Below are 23271 nucleotides of genomic sequence, written 5' to 3'. Positions count from 1 at the left end.
TGTGTACGCTGATACCCCATATGCAGGGGTAAACCACTGTTTGGGCGCACAACAGAGCTCAGAAGGGAAGGTGCACGTTTTACTTTTTCAACGCAGAATTGGCTTGAATTGAGATTGGACACCATGTCGCATTTGGAGAGCCCCTGAGGTGCCTAAACAGTGGAAACCCCCAATTCTAACTCCAACCCTAACCCCAACACAACCCCTAACCCCAACACACTCCTTACCCCAACACACCCCTAACCCCAACACACCCCATCCCTAACCACACCCCTAACTCTAACCACAAACCCTAACTCTGACACACCCCTAACCCTAATCCCAACCCTAACCCTAATCCCAGCCGTAAACGTAATCCAAACCCTAACGCCAACTGTAGCCCCAACCCTAACTTTAGCCCTAACCCTAACTTTAGCCCCAACCCTAACTTTAGCCCTAACCCTAACTTTAGCCCCAACCTTAACCCTAACCCTAATGGGAAAATGGAAATACATTTTCTATTTTATTATTTTTCCCTAACTAAGGGGGTGATAAAGGGGGGTTTGATTTACTATTTATAGCGGGTTTTTATGTTTGGCAGCTGTCACACTAAAAGATGCTTTTTTTATTGCAAAAAATAGTTTTGCATCACCACTAGTGATGAGCAAGTATACTCGTTGCTCGGGTTTTCCCGAGCACGCTCAGGTGATCTCCGAGTATTTGTTATTGCTCGGAGATATAGTTTTCATCACCTCAGTTGCATGATTTACAGCTGCCAGATACGCTGAATAGATGTGAGGAATGCCTGTTTGTTAGGGAATTCCCACATGTATTCAGAACATCTGGCAGCCGTAAATCATGCTGCTGAAGCAATGAAAACTAAATCTCCGAGCAATAACAAATATTCGGAGATCACCCGAGCGTGCTCGGGAAAACCTGAGCAACGAGTATACTCGCTCATCACTAATCACCACAGTTTGAGAGCTATAATTTTTCCATATTTTGGCCCACAGAGTCATGTGAGGTCTTGTTTTTTGCGGGACGTTTTTATTGGTACCATTTTCAAGCACATGACATTTTTTGATCGCTTTTTGTTACGATTTTTGGGAGGCAGAATAAACAAAAACCAGCAATTCATGAATTTCTTTTGGGTGGGGCGTTTATACCTTTCCGCGTGTGGTAAAATTGATAAGGCAGCTTTATTCTTCGGGTCAGTACGATTACAGCGATTCCTCATTTATATAATTTTTTTATGTTTTGGCACTTTTATACAATAAAAACTATTTTATATAACAAATAATTGTTTTTGCATCGCTTTATTCTGAGAGCTATAACTTTTTTATTTTTTTGTTGAAGACGTTGTATGGCGGCTCGTTTTTTGCAGGACAAGATGACATTTTCAAAGGTACCATTTTTATTTACATCCGTCTTTTTGATTGCGTGTTATTCCACTTTTTGTTTGACAGTATGATGATAAAGCATTGTTTTTTGCTTCTTTTTTTATTTATTTTACGGTGTTCACTGAAGGGGTTAACTATTGGTACAGTTTTATAGGTCGGGTCGTTAGGGTCACAGGGATACAAAATAGGTGTACTTTTATTGGGTTTTTATTTACATAAAGAAATGTATTTATTGGAACAATATTTATTTTTTTTCTTTATGAATTTAAAAAGATATATTTTTACACAGTAGAATTTTTTTTACTTTTTTACTTTGTCCCAGGGTGGGACATAACTATATATACTATATACTATACTATCACTATATATACTATACTTTGCAGAGCACTGTGTCAGATCAGCAATCTGACAGGCAGTGCAGTCTCAGCAGGAACTGACAAACCACCTCCCTGCAGGACCCGGAAGGACCCTGCGGCCATCTTGGATCCGGGGGCCTGCAGGGACCCTCGCGTTGTTCTGAGGGTCTCAGGGAAGCACACAGGGAGCCCCCTCCCTGCGCAATGCTTCCCTATGCCACCGGAACGCTGCGATCTTGTTGAGATAGTGCCGGATGCCAGCTGTGATAATCAGCTGACACCCGGCTGCGCTCCCCCGTGAGCGCGGCTGATCGCATGTGACGTACTATCCCGTCGATCGTCATACGGGCCCAGGTCGCCTCGACGGGATAGTACGTCTGATGTCAGAAAGGGGTTAAAGAAAAAGCACACTAGGCATGAGATTTCTATAAATCCCATCCACTTTGCTGGAACCGTAAAGTTAAGTTCCCATGATGAGTATTTAGTGCATTTTTTCCGCTGCATATTTTCACGGTGGAAAAAATGTAGGGTCTTACAGTTCCAGCCAAGATGATGGGATTTATAAACATCTCATACCCACTGTGATTTTTTCTTTAACTAAAAAAATATGCAGATAAAAAATTCACCAAAAACTCATCATGGGTACTTACTCTATGAAAGAAGACGGAGCAATGTTCATATCAATTTTACTAAATGTGACACATTTAGTACTGTCTAAGGCTAGGTGTAGGTGACCATATTTATTCTCAGCTGAGAAAATCAGGTATTTATGCAAATTGCTCTGTGATCAAACATAGCTTGAACAGAGTGTCAGCCTAGGTTGCTCCGATTCTCTCACGAGTAGAAGATGGAGAAAAAAAATGTCTTTATCTTGTTCCATTGCATTAATCCATGGAAATCGGACTGCACTCATATGTCACCGAAGCGCAGTTTAATATTTTCCATGGACTCATTGATTTGCATGCCTGAGTGCAATCCAAATGACACATCAAACTGTAGCGCTGTCTCCTACACGGTCCGTGTGGTACTCAGTCGGCAAACGGGCGGTACACGGCTACCGCACGTGTGCCACACTGATGTGCCACGTGAGCTCACGGACACACGGACACGGATAACTCCGGTACCGATTTTTCCGGTACTGGAATTATCTGGACGTGTGAGACTGGCCTCAGTGTGAGATGGAATACCTTCTACTTACCATTGGGCAGCCAGGTTTGTAAATACATCAGTTCTCGCTGTTTCATGAAACAATTCCAATAGTGCTGGATCTGCAGAAAAGTGAGCGAGTAAACGTAGCTCTATTTGTGAGAAATCTGAAAAGAAAAAAAAACTGCAATGCAAGCACTGTGATAAATATTAATATTAAAACCAGACATAATCTTTGTTTTACCAAACATTTTGGGGACATGATTTTGTGGCGCTTATAAGTATTACAAGCTCTCTTCCTTCACTTGTTAGTATCGTCTTCAGCACGGATCACTTCTTCTCAAGCTGTATAGTGTTACTCTTAACTATTAATTTTATTTTATCATGTTGTATGATAGTCTAGATCTGCATTCACAATTGTGTAGATTTCAAAGCTGAAATCTCCTTAATTTTTTTTTTAATCCTCTATGTTTGTTTAATCTGTTGATTTGCATTCTGGCTAGCGTCATCTTCATGCCAAGCTAAGACACAGTAATAGGAGCCAAGCTAAATAGCTAAATGATCTGTCAGTAAAATCACATGCTCCACCCCCAAATATCATATATGTATGGCCATGCAGATGTTAGCAGATGTAAAGGTGTCATTGGATTTGCTGAATTCACAAAAGACTTGCGTTTTCATTCATATGCTAAGGAGTCATTAAGTGCTCTAGGTGTGAGAGCGCTTAAGAAGTCTCTACCCCCCAAGGTTGTTTCCTGCCATCAGCACTAGCTCTTTATCTTGATTGATAGCTTAAAGGTACCTTCACACGAAACGACTTTGTAACGATATCGCTAGCGATCCGTGACGTTGCAGCGTCCTCGCTAGCGATATCGTTTAGTTTGACACGCAGCAGCGATCAGGATCCTGCTGTGATGTCGCTGGTCGCTAAATAAAGTTCAGAACTTTATTTGGTCGTCTGATCGCCGTGTATCGTTGTGTTTGACACCAAAAGCAACGATACCAGCGATATTTTACACTGGTAACCAGGGTAAACATCGGGTTACTAAGCGCAGGGCCGCGCTTAGTAACCCGATGTTTACCCTGGTTACCAGCGTAAAAGTAGAAAAAACAAACAGTACATACTCACCTGCGCGTCCCCCAGCGTCTGCTTCCTGACACTTACTGAGCGCCGGCCCTAAAGTGAAAGTGAAAGCACAGCGGTGACGTCACCACTCTGCTGTTAGGGCCGGAGCTCAGTCAGTGTCAGGAAGCAGACGCCGGGGGACGCGAAGGTGAGTATGTACTGTTTGTTTTTTTTACTTTTACGCTGGTAACCAGGGTAAACATCGGGTTACTAAGCGTGGCCCTGCGCTTAGTAACCCGATGTTTACCCTGGTTACCCGGGGACCTCGGCATCGTTGGTCGCTGGAGAGCGGTCTGTGTGACAGCTCTCCAGCGATCAAACAGCGACGCTGCAGCGATCGGCATCGTTGTCGCTATCGCTGCAGCGTCGCTTCGTGTGAAGGTACCTTTACTGTACAGTATGTGCGACATCAGATGCCATGCCAGGCGAAGAAATCAGACAATGAGCTATCAGGGCAGAGGGGTGGCTCAGCCTTGAAGTACTGGGGTCTCGGGTTCAAATCCCACCAAGGACGACATCTGCAAGGAATTTGTATCTTCTCCCTTTGTTTGCGTGGTTTTCCCCGGGTTCTCCACTTTCCTTCTACACTCCAAAGACATACTGATAGGAAATTTAGCCTGTGAGCCCCCATGGTGACAGTGCCGATAATGTTTGTAAAACACTGTGGAATTAATGGCTCTATATAGGTGAGTAAAATAAAAATAAATCAATAAAGCTAAAGAGGCTGCTTCTGGGAAAGATAAGCTCTAAATGTGCCTGAAATATTTGATTGATACTGGCCCCACCTCTAGATCTTGAACCCTCAGCTGGTCAAACCTGTCGGGATCAGATGCACATGTACGAACTGACAACAATCCCCTCGTTCACTTGGAGAATGCAAAGTTGAGTGTGTCCAAGTACAAGTGTAATGAGGAAGACTATGCTGCGGGTGCCTGCGATGTGCCGGGTCCGGAACTGCCAAGGCTGTGCTCAGCATTGCCGGGGGGAAAGAATGAGAGACCGGACAGGTCCCATGACCCGGGGAGAAGGGGCGTGGCTAAGCCGGGCAGTGAGTGGGAAGCGCGGAAAAGAGCTCTCAGTTTCCCACTGGCGGTGAGAGCAGAGAGAGGTGCACGGCGTGCTCTGCAGTTACAGAGGCAATGCGGAGACATGCCCCTGCAGAATTTGCGCGAACACTCCAGCGAAACAGTGGGTGTGCAGAGTGCCGAGCGCCCGACTAAGCAGCATGCAGAGGTCACGCGGAGGAGCGGGGGCCAGTTGCAGGATCCTGAGGTGTGTTCCCCATTTTTGAAAGACGCACAGCAGAAACTGCGTAGGACAGAGACTCTTGTAGCGATCCCCACTTCGGCTGCACAGGTTTATGGACTAGGGGCTCAGCGGGCAAAACCGGACCAGAAGCTGGACCGTGATTTTGCTTGGGATCCATCTGAGGACACCACACCGGCCGTTGCCGCTACTCCAACTCTAATCAGACTGTATGTGGATGAGGATCATAGAAGACTATCAAAATTGTTTCAGGTAAAAACTATGTGACAAAAAAAATTCCAAAGAGAAGCCGGTGTAACAGGCCAGATTAACCTCCCCGCTCAGAATATACCCGGGGTTAAAGTGGCCTAGGCCAGATTATACCCCGGGTATATTCTGGCCTAGCCCAAACTATACCCCGGGGTACAAATTGGACTAGTCCAGATTATACCCCTCCAGGTCAGAATATACCCCAGCTGCTGTAGATCAGATTTTTCAGCCTTTTGAGAACCATTGAGTGATATAATCAATAACGGAGCCCCAGGCAGCAAACGGGGCCCCAGGCAGCGCACAGGGCCCAAGGCAGCGCACAAGGCCCCAGGCAGCGCACAGGGCCCCAGGCAGCACACAGGCGCCCCAGGCAGCGCACAGGGTCCCAGGCAGAGTATAGGGCCCCAGGCAGCACACAGGGGCCCCAGGGAGCGCATAGGGCACCAAGCAGTGCACAGGGGCCTCAGGCAGCACACGGGGCCCCAGGCAGTGCACAGGGCCCCAGGCAGCACAGAGGGGCCCCAGGCAGCACAGAGGGGCCCCAGGCAGCACAGAGGGGCCCCAGGAAGAGCATGGGGCCACAGGAAGTGCACGGGGCCCCAGGCTGCCTGAGGCCCTGTGTGCTGCCTGGGTCCCCGTTCACTGTCTCTTCCCCCCTTGCACGCTATCTCTTCCCCCTCCTTTGTGCACTGTCTCTGCCACTCCGTGTGCTGCCTGGGGCCTCGTGTGCTTCCAGGGACCCCTCTGTGCTGCCTGGTGCCCTGTGTGCTGCCTGGGGCCCCATTCGCTGTCTCTGCCCCGTGTGCTGCCTGGGGCCCTGTGCGCTGCCTGGGGCCGCTGTTTGCTGCCTGGGGCCGCGAGGGCTGCCTGGGGCCCTGTGGGCTGCCTGAGGCCCCTGTGGGCTGCCTGGGGTCCTGTGCGCTGCCTGTGGCCCCTGTGCGCTGCCTGGGGCTTCAGGAAGGAGGGCTTCAGGAAGCGCACGGGGCTCCAGCAGAGCACGGGGCCCCGGGCAGAAAACAGGGCTCCAGGCAGTCCAAAGGGGCCAAAGGCAGTGCACAAGGGCCCCAGGCAACGTACAAGGCCCCAGGCAGTGCACAGGGCCCCAGACAGAACACAGGGCCCCAGACAGAACACAGGGCCCCATGCAGCCCACAGGGCTCCAGGCAGCGCATGGGGCCCTGTGTTCTGTCTGGGGCCCTGTGCACTGCCTGGGGCCTTGTACGTTGCCTGGGGCCCTTGTGCACTGCCTTTGACCCCTTTGCACTGCCTGGAGCCCTGTGCGCTTCCTGGGGCCCCTGTGCGCTGCCTGGAGCCCTGTGGGCTGCATGGGGCCCTGTGTTCTGTCTGGGGCCCTGTGCACTGCCTGGGGCCTTGTACGTTGCCTGGGGCCCTTGTGCACTGCCTTTGGCCCCTTTGGACTGCCTGGAGCCCTGTTTGCTGCCTGGGGCCCCGTGCGCTGCTGGAGCCCCATTATTAAGAATGTCACTCAATGGTTCTCAAAAGCCTGAAAAATCTGATCTACAGCAGCTGGGGTATATTCTGACCTGGAGGGGTATATTCTGACCTGGAGGGGTATAAACTGGACTAGTCCAATTTGTACCCCGGGGTATAGTTTGGGCTAGGCCAGAATATACCCGGGGTATAATCTGGCCCAGAGGGGTATAAACTGGACTAGTCCAATTTATACCCCGGGGTATAGTTTGGGCTAGGCCAGAATATACCCGGGATATAATCTGGCCTAGGCCACTTTAACCCCGGGTTTATTCTGGGCGGGGGGTTGATCTGGCCTGTTACACCTGGACTCTTTTCATCCATAAAAAAAGACATTATTAATCCAAGGTAAAAACAAGGTTAGTTAGCACAGCGGTACGAAGCAATGGCAAAGGGAGAAAGCACACAAGTCTCAGGCAACACGTTTCTGACCTACATGATCCTTAGTCTAAGCCTGAAAATCCGTAGGAGACAACACCTGGATATGCAATCCAAGATTCATTAACAAATATACAGTACAGACCAAAAGTTTGGACACACCTTCTCATTTAAAGATTTTTCTGTATTTTCATGACTATGAAAATTGTAAATTCACACTGAAGGCTTCAAAACTATGAATTAACACATGTGGAATTATATACTTAACAAAAAAGTGTGAAACAACTGAAAATATGTCTTATATTCTAGGTTCTTCAAATTAGCCACCTTTTGCTTTGATGACTGCTTTGCACACTCTTGGCATTCTCTTGATGAGCTTCAAGAGGTAGTCACCGGGAATGGTTCACTTCACAGGTGTGCCCTGTCAGGCTTAATAAGTGGGATTTCTTGCCTTATAAATAGGGTTGGGACCATCAGTTGTGTTGAGCAGAAGTCTGGTGGATACACAGCTGATATTCCTACTGAATAGACTGTTACAATTTGTATTATGGCAAGAAAAAAGCAGCTAAGTAAAGAAAAACGAGTGGCCATCATTACTGTAAGAAATGAAGGTCAGTCAGTACGAAGAATTGGGAAAAGTTTGAAAGTGTCCCCAAGTGCAGTTGCAAACACCATCAAGCGCAACAAAGAAACTGGCTCACATGAGGACCGCCCCAGGAAAGGAAGACCAAGAGTCACCTCTGCTTCTGAGGATAAGTTTATCCGAGTCACCAGCCTCAGAAATCGCAGGTTAACAGCAGCTCAGATTAGAGACCAGGTCAATGCCACACAGAGTTCTCGCAGCAGACACATCTCTACAACAACTGTTAAGAGGAGACTTTGCGCAGCAGGCCTTCATGGTAAAATGGCTGCTAGGAAACCACTGCTAAGGACAGGCAACAAGCAGAAGAGACTTGTTTGGGCTAAAGAACACAAGGAATGGACATTAGACCAGTGGAAATCTGTGCTTTGGTCTGATCAGTCCAAATTTGAGGTCTTTGGTTCCAACCACCGTGTCTTTGTGCGACGCAGAAAAGGTGAACGGATGGACTCTACATGCCTGGTTCCCACCGTGAAGCATGGAGGAGGAGGTGTGATGGTGTGGGGGTGCTTTGCTGGTGACACTGTTGGCGATTTATTCAAAATTGAAGGCATACTGAACCAGCATGTCTACCACAGCATCTTGCAGGAGCATGCTATTCCATCCGGTTTGCGTTTAGTTGGACCATCATTTATTTTTCAACAGTACAATGACCCCAAACACACCTCCAGGCTGTGTAAGGGCTATTTGACCAAGAAGGAGAGTGATAGGGTGCTACGCCAGATGACCTGGCCTCCACAGTCACCAGACCTGAACCCAATCGAGATGGTTTGGGGTGAGCTGGACCGCAGAGTGAAGGCAAAAGGGCCAACAAGTGCTGAGCATCTCTGGGAACTCCTTCAAGATTGTTGGAAGACCATTTTCGGTGACTACCTCTTGAAGCTCAACAAGAAAATGCCAAGAGTGTGCAAAGCAGTCATCAAAGCAAATGATGGCTACTTTGAAGAACTTAGAATATAAGACATATTTTCAGTTGTTTCACACTTTTTTGTTAAGTATATAATTCCACATGTGTTAATTCATAGTTTTGATGCCTTCAGTGTGAATTTACAATTTTCATAGTCATGAAAATACAGAAAAATCTTTAAATGAGGTGTGTCCAAACTTTTGGTCTGTACTGTATGTGTGAAAGTAAAAAATACCAAAACATGTTAATTAAAATTTGCATATGATTATATAATATGAACAGCAGCTAAATGAGATAAACCATTATTTATCAAAATAATTTTCACATGTGGCTTAGGCTACTTTCACACTAGCATCGGTACGGGCCCGTCGCAGTGCGTCGGGCTGACGTACCGATGCATGCTGTAAAATAAAAGCACAACGGGGGCAGCGGATGCTGTTTTTCAACGCATCCGCTGTCCCATTCTAATGTCCGGGGAGGAGGGGGCGGAGTTCCGGCCGTGCATGCGCGGTCGGAAATGGCAGACACGACGCACAAAAAAAGTTACATGTAACTTTTTTTGTGCCGGCGGTCCGCCAAGACGGACGCGACGTGTTGCCATACGTCGCAATGCGTAGATAATGTAAGTCTATGGGGAAAAAATGCATCCTGCAGACAACTTTGCAGGATGCGTTTTTTCTCCTAAACGACGCATTGCGACGTAGGCAAAACGACGCTAGTGTGAAAGTAGGCCTTAGATGCAAACAGCAATGGTACATTGAAAGAGCAACTGGCTTCCATTGGGAAGTTTGTTACACGGAAAATAAAGGCCTTACCACATTGAAAACATATTTATTCTGAAAACTTTGTGGAGGAGTATTTGTTGTTACTCATCAATTTAATTATTCCGTATGAAGAGACAGAATTGAAACATATTAAGGACAAGATTAAAAAATGACAAGATGAATTACAGCTGTTTTTTCTATCAAGAGCTAACACTTTGGGTAACATCTTGTCTCCAAATATGCTTAATAATAAAAGTCGCAGCAACTCTTGGTTAAAGTGCAATGGTTTCTACAAATGTGGACTGGAAATTGGAGGAGAGCACTATTGAATAGAGAGGTATATTGGATTCTTATGCATAAAAAATCCAATATTTCTCAATTATAGATAAGCAAACGCGTGGATGTCCATGTTCGACTGGTTAGGGCAAACTTTTTTTTAAAGTCTGTTTACAGTTGCGAACTTGATCCTGAACCCCATACCCCAAGGGGACCCAAACTTCAGAGCTGTAAAATGGCTATAAAACGGTAACAATAAGTGCAAGAGAGCTGGAAAAGGAAGCAAAATGGGGGTAAAAGCAGAGCAATTGCCCTGCAAACATATGTGGATAGGAAAATGATTTAAAGGGAACCTGTCACTCCCAAAATCGAAGGTGAGCTAAGCCCACCAGCATCAGGGGCTTATCTACAGCATTCTGTAATGCTGTAGATAAGCCCCCGATGTAACCTGAAAGATGAGAAAAAGAGGTTAGATTATAGTCACCCAGGGGCGGTCCCAGTCTGATGGGCGTCGCGGTCCGGGTCTGGGGCCCCCATCTTCTTACAATGACGTCCTATTCCTTGCTTCCTGTTGCAGCTCCTGCACAGGCGTACTTTATTTGCGCTGTTGAGGGCAGAGCAAAGTACTGCAGTGCGCAGGTGCCGGGAAAGGTCAGAGAGGCCCAGCACCTGCACACTGCAGTACTTTGCTCTGCCCTCAACAGGGCAGACAAAGTACACCTGCGCCGGAGCCGCAGCGTGAAGACAAGAAGAGGACGTCATCATATGAAGATGGGAGGCCCCGAACCGGATCGCTACGCTCATCGGACCCGGACCGCAGCGGGACCGCCCCTGGGTGAGTATAATCTAAACTCTTTTTCTCATCTTTCAGGATACATCTGGGCCTTATCTACAGCATTACAGAATGCTGTAGATAAGCCCCTGATGCTGGTGGCAGCTGCTCATCTTCGATTTTGGGGGTGACAGGTTCCCTTTAACCCCTTAAGCCCAAGGGGTGGTTTGCACGTTAATGACCGGGACAATTTTTACAATTCTGACCACTGTCCCTTTATGAGGTTATAACTCTGGAACCCTTCAACGGATCCTGATGATTCTGACATTGTTTTCTCGTGACATATTGTATTTCATGATAGTGGTAACATTTCTTCAATAAGACTTGCGTTTATTTGTGTAAAAAGCGGAAATTTGGCGAAAATTGCAATTTTTTTGCCCTTAAATCACAGAGATATGTCAGACAAAATACTTAATAAGTAACATTTCCCACATGTCTACTTTACATCAGCACAATTTTGGAATCCAATTTTTTTTGGGTTAGGGAGTTATAAGGGTTAAAAGTTGACCAGCAATTTCTCATTTTTACAACACCATTTTTTTTTAGGAACCACACATCATTTGAAGTCATTTTAAGGGGTCTATATGATAGAAAATAACCAAGTGTGACACAATTCTAAAAACTGCACCCGTCAAGGTGCTCAAAACCACATTCAAGAAGTCTATTAACCCTTCAGGTGTTTCACAGGAATTTTTGGAATGTTTAAATAAAAATGAACATTTAACTTTTTTTCACACAAAATTTACTTCAGCTCCAATTTGTTTTATTTTACCAAGGGTAACAGGAGAAAATGGACCCCAAAAGTTGTTGTACAATTTGTCTTGAGTACCCAGATACCACATATGTGGGGGGGTAAACCACTGTTTGGGTGCATGGCAGAGCTCAGAAGGGAAGGAGCGCTATTTGACTTTTCAATGCAAAATTGACTGGAATTGAGATGGGACGCCATGTTGCGTTTGGAGAGCCCCTGATGTGCCTAAACATTGAACCCCCCACAAGTGACATCATTTTGGAAAGTAGACCCCCTAAGGAACTTATCGAGATGTGTGGTGAGCACTTTGACCCACCAAGTGCTTCACAGAAGTCTATAATGCAGAGCCGTAAAAATAAAAAATCATATTTTTTCACAAAAATGATTTTTTCACCCCCAATTTTTTATTTTCCCAAGGGTAAGAGAAGAAATTGGTTCCCAAAAGTTGTTGTGAAATTTGTCCCGAGTACGCTGATACCCCATATGTGGGGGTAAACCACTGTTTGGGTGCATGGCAGAGCTCGGAAGGGAAGGAGCGCCGTTTGACTTTTCAATGCAAAATTTACTGGAATTGAGATGGGACGCCATGTTGCGTTTGGAGAGCCACTGATGTGCCTAAACATTGAAACCCCCAAAACTGACACAATTTTGGAAAGTAGACCCGCTAAGGAACTTATCTAGATGTGTTGTGAGAACTTTGAACCCCCAAGTGTTTCATTACAGTTTATAACGCAGAGTCGTGAAAAATAAAAATTATTTTTTTTCTCAAAAAATTATTTTTTAGCCCCCAGTTTTGTATTTTCCCAAGGGTAACAGGAGAAATTGGACCCCAAAAGTTGTTGTCCAATTTGTCCTGAGTACGCTGATACCCCATATGTGGGGGGAACCACCGTTTGGGTGCAGGAGCGAAGGAAGGAGCGCCATTTGGAATGCAGACTTAGATGTAATGGTCTGCAGGCGTCACATTGCGTTTGCAGAGCCCCTAATGTACCTAAACAGTAGAAACCCCCCACAAGTGACCCCATATTGGAAACTAGACCCCCCAAGAAACTTATCTAGATGTGTTGTGAGAACTTTGAACCCCCAAGTGTTTCACTACAGTTTATAACACAGAGCCGTGAAAATAAAAAATCATTTTTTTCCGACAAAAAGGTTTTTAGCCCCCCAAATTTTTATTTTCCCAAGGGTAACAAGAGAAATTGGACCCCAAAAGTTGTTGTCCAATTTGTCCTGAGTACGCTGATACCCAATATGTTGGGGTAAACCCCTGTTTGGGCGCACGGGAGAGCTCGGAAGGGAAGGAGCACTGTTTTACTTTTTCAACGCAGAATTGGCTGGAATTGAGATCAGACGCCATGTTGCATTTGGAGAGTCCCTGATTTGCCTAAACAGTGGAAACCCCCAATTCTAACTGAAACCCTAACCCTAGCCCCACCCCTAACCCTAGCCCAACCCTAGCCCTAACCCTAGCCTAATCCTAACCCTTGCCCTAACCCTAGCCCTAACCCTAGCCCTAACAATAGCCCTAACCCTAACCCTAATGGGGAAATGGAAATAAATACATTTTTTTATTTTATTATTTTTCCCTAACTAAGGGGGTGATGAAGAGGGGTTTGATTTACTATATACAGCGTTTTTTTAAGCGGATTTTTATGATTGACAGCCATCACAGACTAAAAGACGCTTTTTATTGCAAAAAATAGTTTTTGCGTCTCCACATTTTGAGAGCTATAATTTTTCCATATTTTGGTCCACAGAGTCATGTGAGGTCTTGTTTTTTGCAGGACGAGTTGATGTTTTTATTGGTAACATTTCCGGGCACGTGACATTTTTTGATCACTTTTTATTCCGATTTTTGTGAGGCAGAATGACCAAAAACCAGCTATTCATGAATTTCTTTTTTGGGGGGGCGTTTATACCGTTCCACGTTTGGTAAAATTGATAAAGCAGTTTTATTCTTCGAGTGAGTACGATTACAGCGATACCTCATTTATATATTTTTTATGTTTTGGCGCTTTTATACGATAAAAACTATTTTATAGAAAAAATAATTATTTTTGTATCGCTTTATTCTGAGGACTATAACTTTTTTATTTTTTTGCTGATGATGCTGTATGGCGGCTCGTTTTTTTGCGGGACAAGATGACGTTTTCAGTGGTACCATGGTTATTTATATCCGCCTTTTTGATTGAGTGTTATTCTACTTTTTGTATGGCGGTATGATAATAAAGCGTTATTTTTTGCTTCATTTTTTTTTTTTACCGCGTTCACTGAAGGGGTTAACTAGTGGGACAGTTTTATAGGTGGGGTCGTTACGAACGCGGCGATACTAAATATGTGTACATTTATAGTTTTTTATTATTATTTAGATAAAGAAATGTATTTATGGGAACTATATATTTTTTTCTTTATTTAGAATTTTTATTTTTACACTATAACATTGCCCCCGGGGGGGAGGGCATCATGTTATAGGGTCATATCTCTGATCTGACACTTTGCAGAGCAATGTGTCAGATCAGCAATCTGACATGCAGGGCTGCAGGCTTACTAGCGCTTGCTCTGAGCCCCCTCCTTGCGCGATGCTTCCCTGTACCGCCGGAACACTGCATTCATGTTTGATCGCAGTGTTCCGGGGGTTAATGTGCCAGGGACGGTCCGTGACTGCTCCTGGCACATAGTGCCGGATGTCAGCTGCGATAGTCAGCTGACACGCGGCCGATTGCATATGACGTACTATCCTGTCACTGGAAATTAAGTCTCAGGTCACCTCGACGGGATAGTACGTCATATGGGATTAAGGGGTTAAAAGGGTTCTGTAACCATAGCAATCATGGTAAAATGGGAAGTAAATGAATAACATAAAAATTTTAACGGTGCCCCCACAAAGACCGAGGCTAGCTACCTCCAGTCCCGGTAAAAATGTCACCCACAGAGCATGGAGCACAGTACACCCACAGAAGCAGCTTACAAATTTCACCCAAAGAGCATGGGGGACAATACCCACACATAAGATTACACTAAATTTCACCCACAGAGCATGGGGCATGTACCTTAAATGTTCAAAACTGTATACTCCAATACTGTGCACTACAAATGCATCTGAGGAAAACAGTGAGTTCCGAATCCCGAAGAGTTGAAAAAATTCCTGTTCAAAGTAGGCAACCATGCCTGAATCTGTAAAAGATGATTATGCAAACTTTTTTGGGGGTGGGCGTTAAAATTTAACACATGGAGCATGGTGCATAATACCCTCACAGAAAAAGGTTTAAAAATTTCAGCCTCAAATGCTGATTCAAATTTCACACGAGGCAATGGGTGCCTGAAAGTTTGTGCTGTAAAATGGTGGTAGTAAGGGGCAGGGTGCTGCAAAAGGAAGCAAAATGGAGGTAAGAGCAGGGCAATTGCCCTGCAAAACAAATGCGGATAGAGAGATTACTTAAAGGGAGGGTGCCGTGATTTTAGTTTTTGTATTAATAATTATTGATTATATAATCAATTATTTTTAATACAAAAGTAAATGTACTACCTTCATACTTTTTTTATTCACTTTTACTTTCACCACTGGAGGCCGCCATTTTCATTAGTGTGGGTGTAAGTGTCTGGGCACGACACTTGCACACCTCACTTACGGCAGCCATGTACATAGGAGCCAACGGTCGGGCTCCGACCGCATCTCCTGCCTCTCAGCGGTGACTTGGCCACGCCCACTGAGCTGCCGCGTCACAGCTGTGAGAGGAGATCGCGGCCATTTTGTTTATTTCCCTCTGCCATCGCACACAGCTCAGTGCGTGCGATGGCAGAAGCTGCTGCTGGGAAGCGAGGGTCCGAGGTGAGTATCTGCAGCGAGGAGCGGTGAATGCAGCCTGTACTTAGTATTACATTACAGGCTGCACTCACTGCTCACTACCGACCTGTTCAGAGCACAGCAGGGAGATCGTCGCACTGCTCTGCCCTGAACATGACTCAGCATTTCCTGAGAGAGGATGGAAGGTAAGTACAGAGTTTTTATTTTCTTATGCATCTACCACTGCTACCAGCCCCTATATACCACCTACCTGCCCCTATATACCACTGCTGCCTGCCCCTATATACCACCTACCACTGCTGCCTGCCCCTATATACCACCTACCACTGCTACCTGCCCCTATATACCACCTGCCACTGCTACCTGCCCCTATATACCACCTACCACTGCTACCAGCCCCTATATACCACTGCTACCTGCCCCTATATACCACCTACCACTGCTACCAGCTCCTATATACCACTGCTACCAGCCCCTATATACCACTGCTACCTGCCTCTATATACCACCTACCACTGCTACCAGCCCCTATATACCACTTCTACCTGCCCCTATATACCACCTACCACTGCTACCTGCCCCTATATACCACCTACCACTGCTACCTGCCTCTATATATCACCTACCACTGCTGCCTGCCCCTATATACCACTGCTACCTCCCTCTATATACCACCTACCACTGCTACCTGCCCCATATACCACCTACCTCTATATACCACCTACCACTGCTACCAGCCCCTATATACCACCTACTACTGCTACCTGCCCATATATACCACCTACCACTGCTACCTGCTCCTATATACTACTGCTACCTGCTCATATATACCACCTACCACTGCTACCTGCTCCTATATACCACTGCTACCAGCCCCTATATACCACCTACCACTGCTACCTGCCCCTATATACCACCTACCACTGCTACCTGCCTATATATACCACCTACCACTGCTACCAGCCCCTATATACCACTGCTACCTGCTTCTATATACCACCTACCACTGCTACCAGCCCATATATACCACTGCTACCTGCCCCTATATACCACCTACCACTGCTACCCGCCCCTATAACCACTGCTGCCTGCCCCTATATACCACCTACCACTGCTACCTGCCTCTATATACCACCTACCACTGCTACCTGCCCCTATATACCACCTACCATTGCTACCTGCCCCTATATACCACCTACAACTGCTACCTGCCTCTATATACCACCTACTACTGCTACCAGCCCCTATATACCACTGCTACCTGCCCCTATATACCACTGCTACCAGCCCCTATATACCACTGCTACCAGCCCCTATATACCACTGCTACCAGCCCCTATATACCACTGCTACCAGCCCCTATATACCACTGCTACCTGCCTCTATATACCACCTACTACTGCTACCTGCCCCTATATACCACCTACCACTGCTACCTGCCGCTATATACCACCTACCACTACTACCTGCCTCTATATACCACCTACCACTGCTACCCGCCCCTATAACCACTGCTGCTTTCCCCAATATACCACCTACCACTGCTACTTGCCTCTATATACCACCTACCACTGCTACCTGCCCCATATACCACCTACCACTGCTGCCTGCCTCTGTATACCACTATCTGCCTCTATATACCACTGCTATCTGCCTCTATATACACCTACCACTGCTACCTCTGTCCTGTGTAGCTAATCTAGTCCTGTGTAGCTAATCCTGTCCTGTGTACTGTGTCCTCAGCAGTCAGTATCACACAGGGCAGGATTAGATACACTGCTCAGCAGTCGGTATCACACAGGACAGGATTAGATACACGGCTCAGCAGTCGGTATCACACAGGACAGGATTAGATACACGGCTCAGCAGTCAGTATCTAATCCTCCCCTATGCACTCCTCTCCCCCCTGCGTGTCTTTCCTCAATGTGGTTTATTATTTTTGTTGTGGGAGATGAGGGAGTCGAGGATTATGCATTCGGTATAGTTTAAAAAAGATTAATAAAGGACTTTATTCTGGCCGAGTCTTTATTTACAATACAACTATAGGATTAGTAGTGGATGGGTGCCTTATAGACGCCTCTCCATTACTAAGCCGTGGGCTTGATGTCACCGGACAATATGAAGGTGACATTAACCCCACAAATATGAACCCCACTTGCTACCGCTACAGGGCAAGTGGAAATTGCCAGGCAAAGCACCAGAAAAGGTGCATGTAAAAGGCGGCTGAGAGCTGATGTTTTTAGCCTGGGGGGGACAATATCCATGGCCCCTTGCTAGGCTATTAATGTCAGCCCGCAGCTGCATAGTATTTGATGGTTATTAATTACTAGATGGTGGCCCCATTCTAATGCATCGGGTATTCTAGAATATGTACAGGTCCTTCTCAAAAAATTAGCATATAGTGTTAAATTTCATTATTTACCATAATGTAATGATTACAATTAAACTTTCATATATTATAGATTCATTATCCACCAACTGAAATTTGTCAGGTCTTTTATTGTTTTAATACTGATGATTTTGGCCTACAACTCCTGATAACCCAAAAAACCTGTCTCAATAAATTAGCATATCAAGAAAAGGTTCTCTAAACGACCTATTACCCTAATCTTCTGAATCAACTAATTAACTCTAAACACATGCAAAAGATACCTGAGGCTTTTAAAAACTCCCTGCCTGGTTCATTACTCAAAACCCCCATCATGGGTAAGACTAGCGACCTGACAGATGTCAAGAAGGCCATCATTGACACCCTCAAGCAAGAGGGTAAGACCCAGAAAGAAATTTCTCAACAAATAGGCTGTTCCCAGAGTGCTGTATCAAGGCACCTCAATGGTAAGTCTGTTGGAAGGAAACAATGTGGCAGAAAACGCTGTACAACGAGAAGAGGTGACCGGACCCTGAGGAAGATTGTGGAGAAGGACCGATTCCAGACCTTGGGGAACCTGAGGAAGCAGTGGACTGAGTCTGGTGTGGAAACATCCAGAGCCACCGTGCACAGGCGTGTGCAGGAAATGGGCTACAGGTGCCACATTCCCCAGGTAAAGCCACTTTTGAACCATAAACAGCGGCAGAAGCGCCTGACCTGGGCTACAGAGAAGCAGCACTGGACTGTTGCTAAGTGGTCCCAAGTACTTTTTTCTAATGAAAGCACATTTTGCATGTCATTCGGAAATCAAGGTGCCAGAGTCTGGAGGAAGACTGGGGAGAAGGAAATGCCAAAATGCCTGAAGTCCAGTGTCAAGTACCCAGTCAGTGATGGTGTGGGGTGCCATGTCAGCTGCTGGTGTTGGTCCACTGTGTTTCATCAAGGGCAGGGTCAATGCAGCTAGCTATCAGGAGATTTTGGAGCACTTCATGCTTCCTGGCACCTGCTCACAGTGCCAAAACCACTGGTAAATGGTTTACTGACCATGGTATTACTGTGCTCAATTGGCCTGCCAACTCTCCTGACCTGAACCCCATAGAGAATCTGTGGGATATTGTGAAGAGAAAGTTGAGAGACGCAAGACCCAACACTCTGGATGAGCTTAAGGCCGCTATTGAAGCATCCTGGGCCTCCATAACATCTCAGCAGTGTCACAGGCTGATTGCCTCCATGCCACGCCGCATTGAAGCAGTCATTTCTGCCAAAGGATTCCCGACCAAGTATTGAGTGCATAAATGAACATTATTATTTGATGGTTTTTTTGTTTGTTATTAAAAAACACTTTTATTTGATTGGACGGTTGAAATATGCTAATTTATTGAGACAGGTTTTTTGGGTTATCAGGAGTTGTAGGCCAAAATCATCAGTATTAAAACAATAAAAGACCTGACAAATTTCAGTTGGTGGATAATGAATCTATAATATATGAAAGTTTAATTGTAATCATTACATTATGGTAATTAATGAAATTTAACACTATATGCTAATTTTTTGAGAAGGACCTGTATGTCCACGTAGTATATTGCCCAGCCATGTAGTATATTGCCCAGCCACGTAGTATATTGCCCAGTGACGTAGTATATTGCCCAGTTACATTGTATATTGCCCAGTGACGTAGTATACAGCACAAAGCCACGTAGTATATTGCCCAGCTACGTATGACACAGGTTAAAAAACATATACTCACCTTCCGCAGGTGCGTTGTAACTCTGGCCTGTGTGGGGTGCAGGCGGCAACTTCCGGTCCCAGGGTGTGATGACGTCGCGGTCACATGACCGTGATGTCATGGCAGGTCCTTCTGCCACACCATCCTTGCCACCGGAACGTTCTGCTTGCGTTGCGAGGAGCGGGAAAGGCGGCGTAGGTTAGTATATAATCATTTTTTATTTATTTTTATTTTTTTGGACATTAGATGTTTTTACTATTGACGCTGCATAGGCTGACGCTGATTGGTCGTGGGCGTTTTGCTAACGCATCGGGTATTCTAGAATATGCATGTCCCTGTAGTATATGGACAATGATGATTCCAGAATTCGCGGCAGACTGTGCCTGTCGCTGATTGGTCGAGGCAACCTTTATGATATCATCGTCGCCATGGCAACCATTATGACATCTACGTCGATACTGTGCCCGTCGCTGATTAGTCGAGACCTGGCGGCCTCGACCAATCAGAGACGCGGGATTTCCAGGACAGACAGACAGACAGACGGAAAAACCCTTAGACAATTATATATATAGATAGGGGGCCCCACGTCATTTTTTGGGGGTGTCCCCCATTTTAATAGCCAGTAAAGGCTAAGTATACAGTACGGAGCGTGTGAGTGGGAGCATACCCTCCCCTCCATAGACCAGTACACTGCTCTCCTGAAATACTCTGTGCTCCTGTCACCCTGCTCCTTCCACCATACATCTGTGACCTCCCTAGAGCAGCACAATACCATATGGATCACGTATAATGCCGCTATATTTATCACATAATACTCCCATAAAGACCACACATTATGCTGAGATATTATTATATATAATATCACACATTATGCCACCAAGTATTGTGTGATCTATGTGACGGTATTATATGTGATCTATATGGCGGTATTATGTTTGATCAGTGTTGTGGAATGATGTAAAAACTATATGACGGTGGTATATGAGAACTATATTGTGGGATTATGTGTGATCTATGTGGCAGTACTAGGTGAGAATTATATGGCGGTATTATGTGTGATCTATATGGTGGTATTATGTGAGAACTGTATGACAGTATTGTGTGATCTATTTGATAGTATAGTGTGTGATCTATATGGTGGCATTATGTGAGAACACTATGGCGGTATTATGTGAGAACACTATGGCAGTATTATCTTCAGAAAGCGGACCCATTCTATGGTGGTTCTGGCTGAGCAGCTGCACACGGGTCTGGGGTAATAGAGGGGGCAGCATGACCTCCAGTTAGGTGCAGTCAGGGCTGGTGAGGCAGCTGAAGAGAGGGGTCTCATTTTTATCGTTACTATATGGCTACATTTCCTTCCCAGCGTCACCCCGGACTGCGCCTGTCGTCTCACTTTCACACATCGCCAGGACAGGATGGAGAAGACAGGATCTGAGGAGGGGAATGGGGTCTGCATGCAAAGTCTGGATCAGAACAGGCCATCAATCCGCAGAAATGTTTCCTGGATTTCTGTGGAGCAGACGGCCCATCCATGTGTATAAAAGACAGCGCTCTATTTACAATCCCTGGCTGAACATGGTGCCCCCCTATAGGCCAGCACACTGCTCTCCTGAAATACTCTGTGCTGCTGTCACCCTGCTCCCTCCACCACATATCTCCCAGAATCCTTGCTGCCTGCCATCCTCGGTGACTGTCTACTTGTCAGTATAAGGCTGCGGTCACACTATCAGTATTTGGTCAGTATTTTACCTCAGTATTTGTAAGCCAAAACCAGGAGTGGGTGATAACTGCAGAAGTGGTGCATATGTTTCTATTATACTAATTGTTCCACTCCTGGTTTGACTTACAAATACTGAGGTAAAATACTGACCAAATACTGAATGTGTGACAGCAGCCTTACTCTGCAGTCGCCAACAAAATGGCTGCTCACTGGGTTCCTGAATATCATCCTCTTATCCCTTAGCAGACACCCAGAAGGAGAGGAGGAGTGACATCACACACACGTCAGCAGACTCCGCCCATAATTACTGCAGTGCAGTAATGTGAGCTAGTTGTACACTAGGTTTTTCTGAAATTTCAGCAGCTGCTCCCCCTAGTGTTTAAAAGTGGAAATTCCAAAACTTTTCAAATTATTTTTCATATTTTACTAAATTATAAACAAATTATAATATTTTTTAAGAAAATGTAAACATTAATTCTTTACATTTTTACAATTGCTGTAAAAAAACATTTTTTGATGGCACCTTCCCTTTAACCCCTTCACCCCAAAGCCTGTTTTCACCTAAGTGACACGGCCAATTTTTACAATTCTGACCACTGTCACTTTATGAGGTCATAACTCTGAAACGCTTCAACGGATCCTGGTGATTCTGAGATTGTTTTCTCGTGACATATTGTACTTTATGATAGTGGTAAAACTTCTTCGATATGACTTGCATTTATTTGTGAAAAAAACAGAAATTTGTCGAAAATTATGAAAATTTAGCAATTTTCAAATTTTTCGTTTTTATGCCCTTAAATTAGAGAGTTATATCACATAATATAGTTAATAAACAACATTTCCCACATGTCTGCTTTACATCAGCACAATTTTGGAAACATAATTTTTTTTTGTTAGGGAGTTATAAGGGTTAAAAGTTGACCAGCGATTTCTAATTTTTGCAACAAAATTTGCAAAACCATTTTTTTACGGACCACCTCACACTTGAAGTGACTTTGAGGGGTCTATATGACAGAAAATGTCCAAAAGTGACACCATTCTAAAAACTGCACCCCTCAAGGTACTCTAAACCACATTCAAAAAGTTTATTAACCCTTCAGGTGCTTCACAGGAATTTTTGGAATGTTTAAAAAAAATTGAACATTTAAATTTTTTTTCACAAAATTTTTACTTCAGATCCAATTTGTTTTATTTTACCAAGGGTAACAGGAGAAATTGGACCAAAAAAGTTGTTGTACAATTTGTCCTGAGTACGCCGATACCCCACATGTTGGGGTAAACCATTGATTGGGCACATGGCAGAGCTCGGAAGGGAAGGAGCGCCATTTGACTTTTCAATGCAAAATTGGCTGGAATTGAGATCGGAACCCATGTCGTGTTTGGAGAGCCCCTGACGTGCCTAAACAGTGGAAACCCCCACAAGTGACACCATTTTGGAAAGTAGACCCTCTAAGGAACTAATCTAGATGTGTGGTGAGCACTTTGAACCTCCAAGTGCTTCACAGAAGTTTATAATGTGGAGCCGTAAAAAAAATTAATATTAATTTTCACAAAAAATGATCTTTTTGCCCCAAATTTTTTATTTTCCCAAGGGTAGCAGGATAAATTGGACCCCAAAAGTTGTTGTGCAATTTGTCCTGAGTACGCTGATACTTCATATATGGGGATAAACCACTGTTTGGGCGCATGGCAGAGCTCGGAAGGGAAGGAGCGCCATTTGACTTTTCAATGCAAAATTGGCTGGAATTGAGATCGGAACCCATGTCGTGTTTGGAGAGCCCCTGACGTGCCTAAACAGTGGAAACCCCCAGAAGTGACACCATTTTGGAAAGTAGACCCTCTAAGGAACTAATCTAGATGTGTGGTGAGCACTTTGAACCTCCAAGTGCTTCACAGAAGTTTATAATGTAGAGCCGTAAAAAAAAATTAATATTAATTTTCACAAAAAATGATATTTTTGCCCCAAATTTTTTATTTTCCCAAGGGTAGCAGGATAAATTGGACCCCAAAAGTTGTTGTGCAATTTGTCCTGAGTACGCTGATACTTCATATATGGGGATAAACCACTGTTTGGGCGCATGGCAGAGC

At 45.1% G+C, this 23271-nt stretch overlaps 1 protein-coding gene across 1 annotated transcript in view; it reads right to left on the bottom strand.

Moving 5' to 3' along the window:
• The window catches only part of POLN (DNA polymerase nu), a 161669-nt gene that overhangs the window by 75204 nt on the left and 63194 nt on the right, over positions 1 to 23271 (bottom strand). Inside the window, 1 exon segment of the mRNA XM_077281185.1 lies at positions 2934 to 3048. Coding sequence (XP_077137300.1) covers positions 2934 to 3048 — 115 coding nt within the window.

The sequence above is a fragment of the Ranitomeya variabilis genome, chromosome 1 (assembly GCF_051348905.1).
Source record: "Ranitomeya variabilis isolate aRanVar5 chromosome 1, aRanVar5.hap1, whole genome shotgun sequence".
Classification (NCBI taxonomy): Eukaryota; Metazoa; Chordata; class Amphibia; order Anura; family Dendrobatidae; genus Ranitomeya; species Ranitomeya variabilis.
The sequence above is the reverse complement of the archived record's forward strand: the minus strand, read 5'-3'. Positions and strand labels throughout refer to the sequence as shown.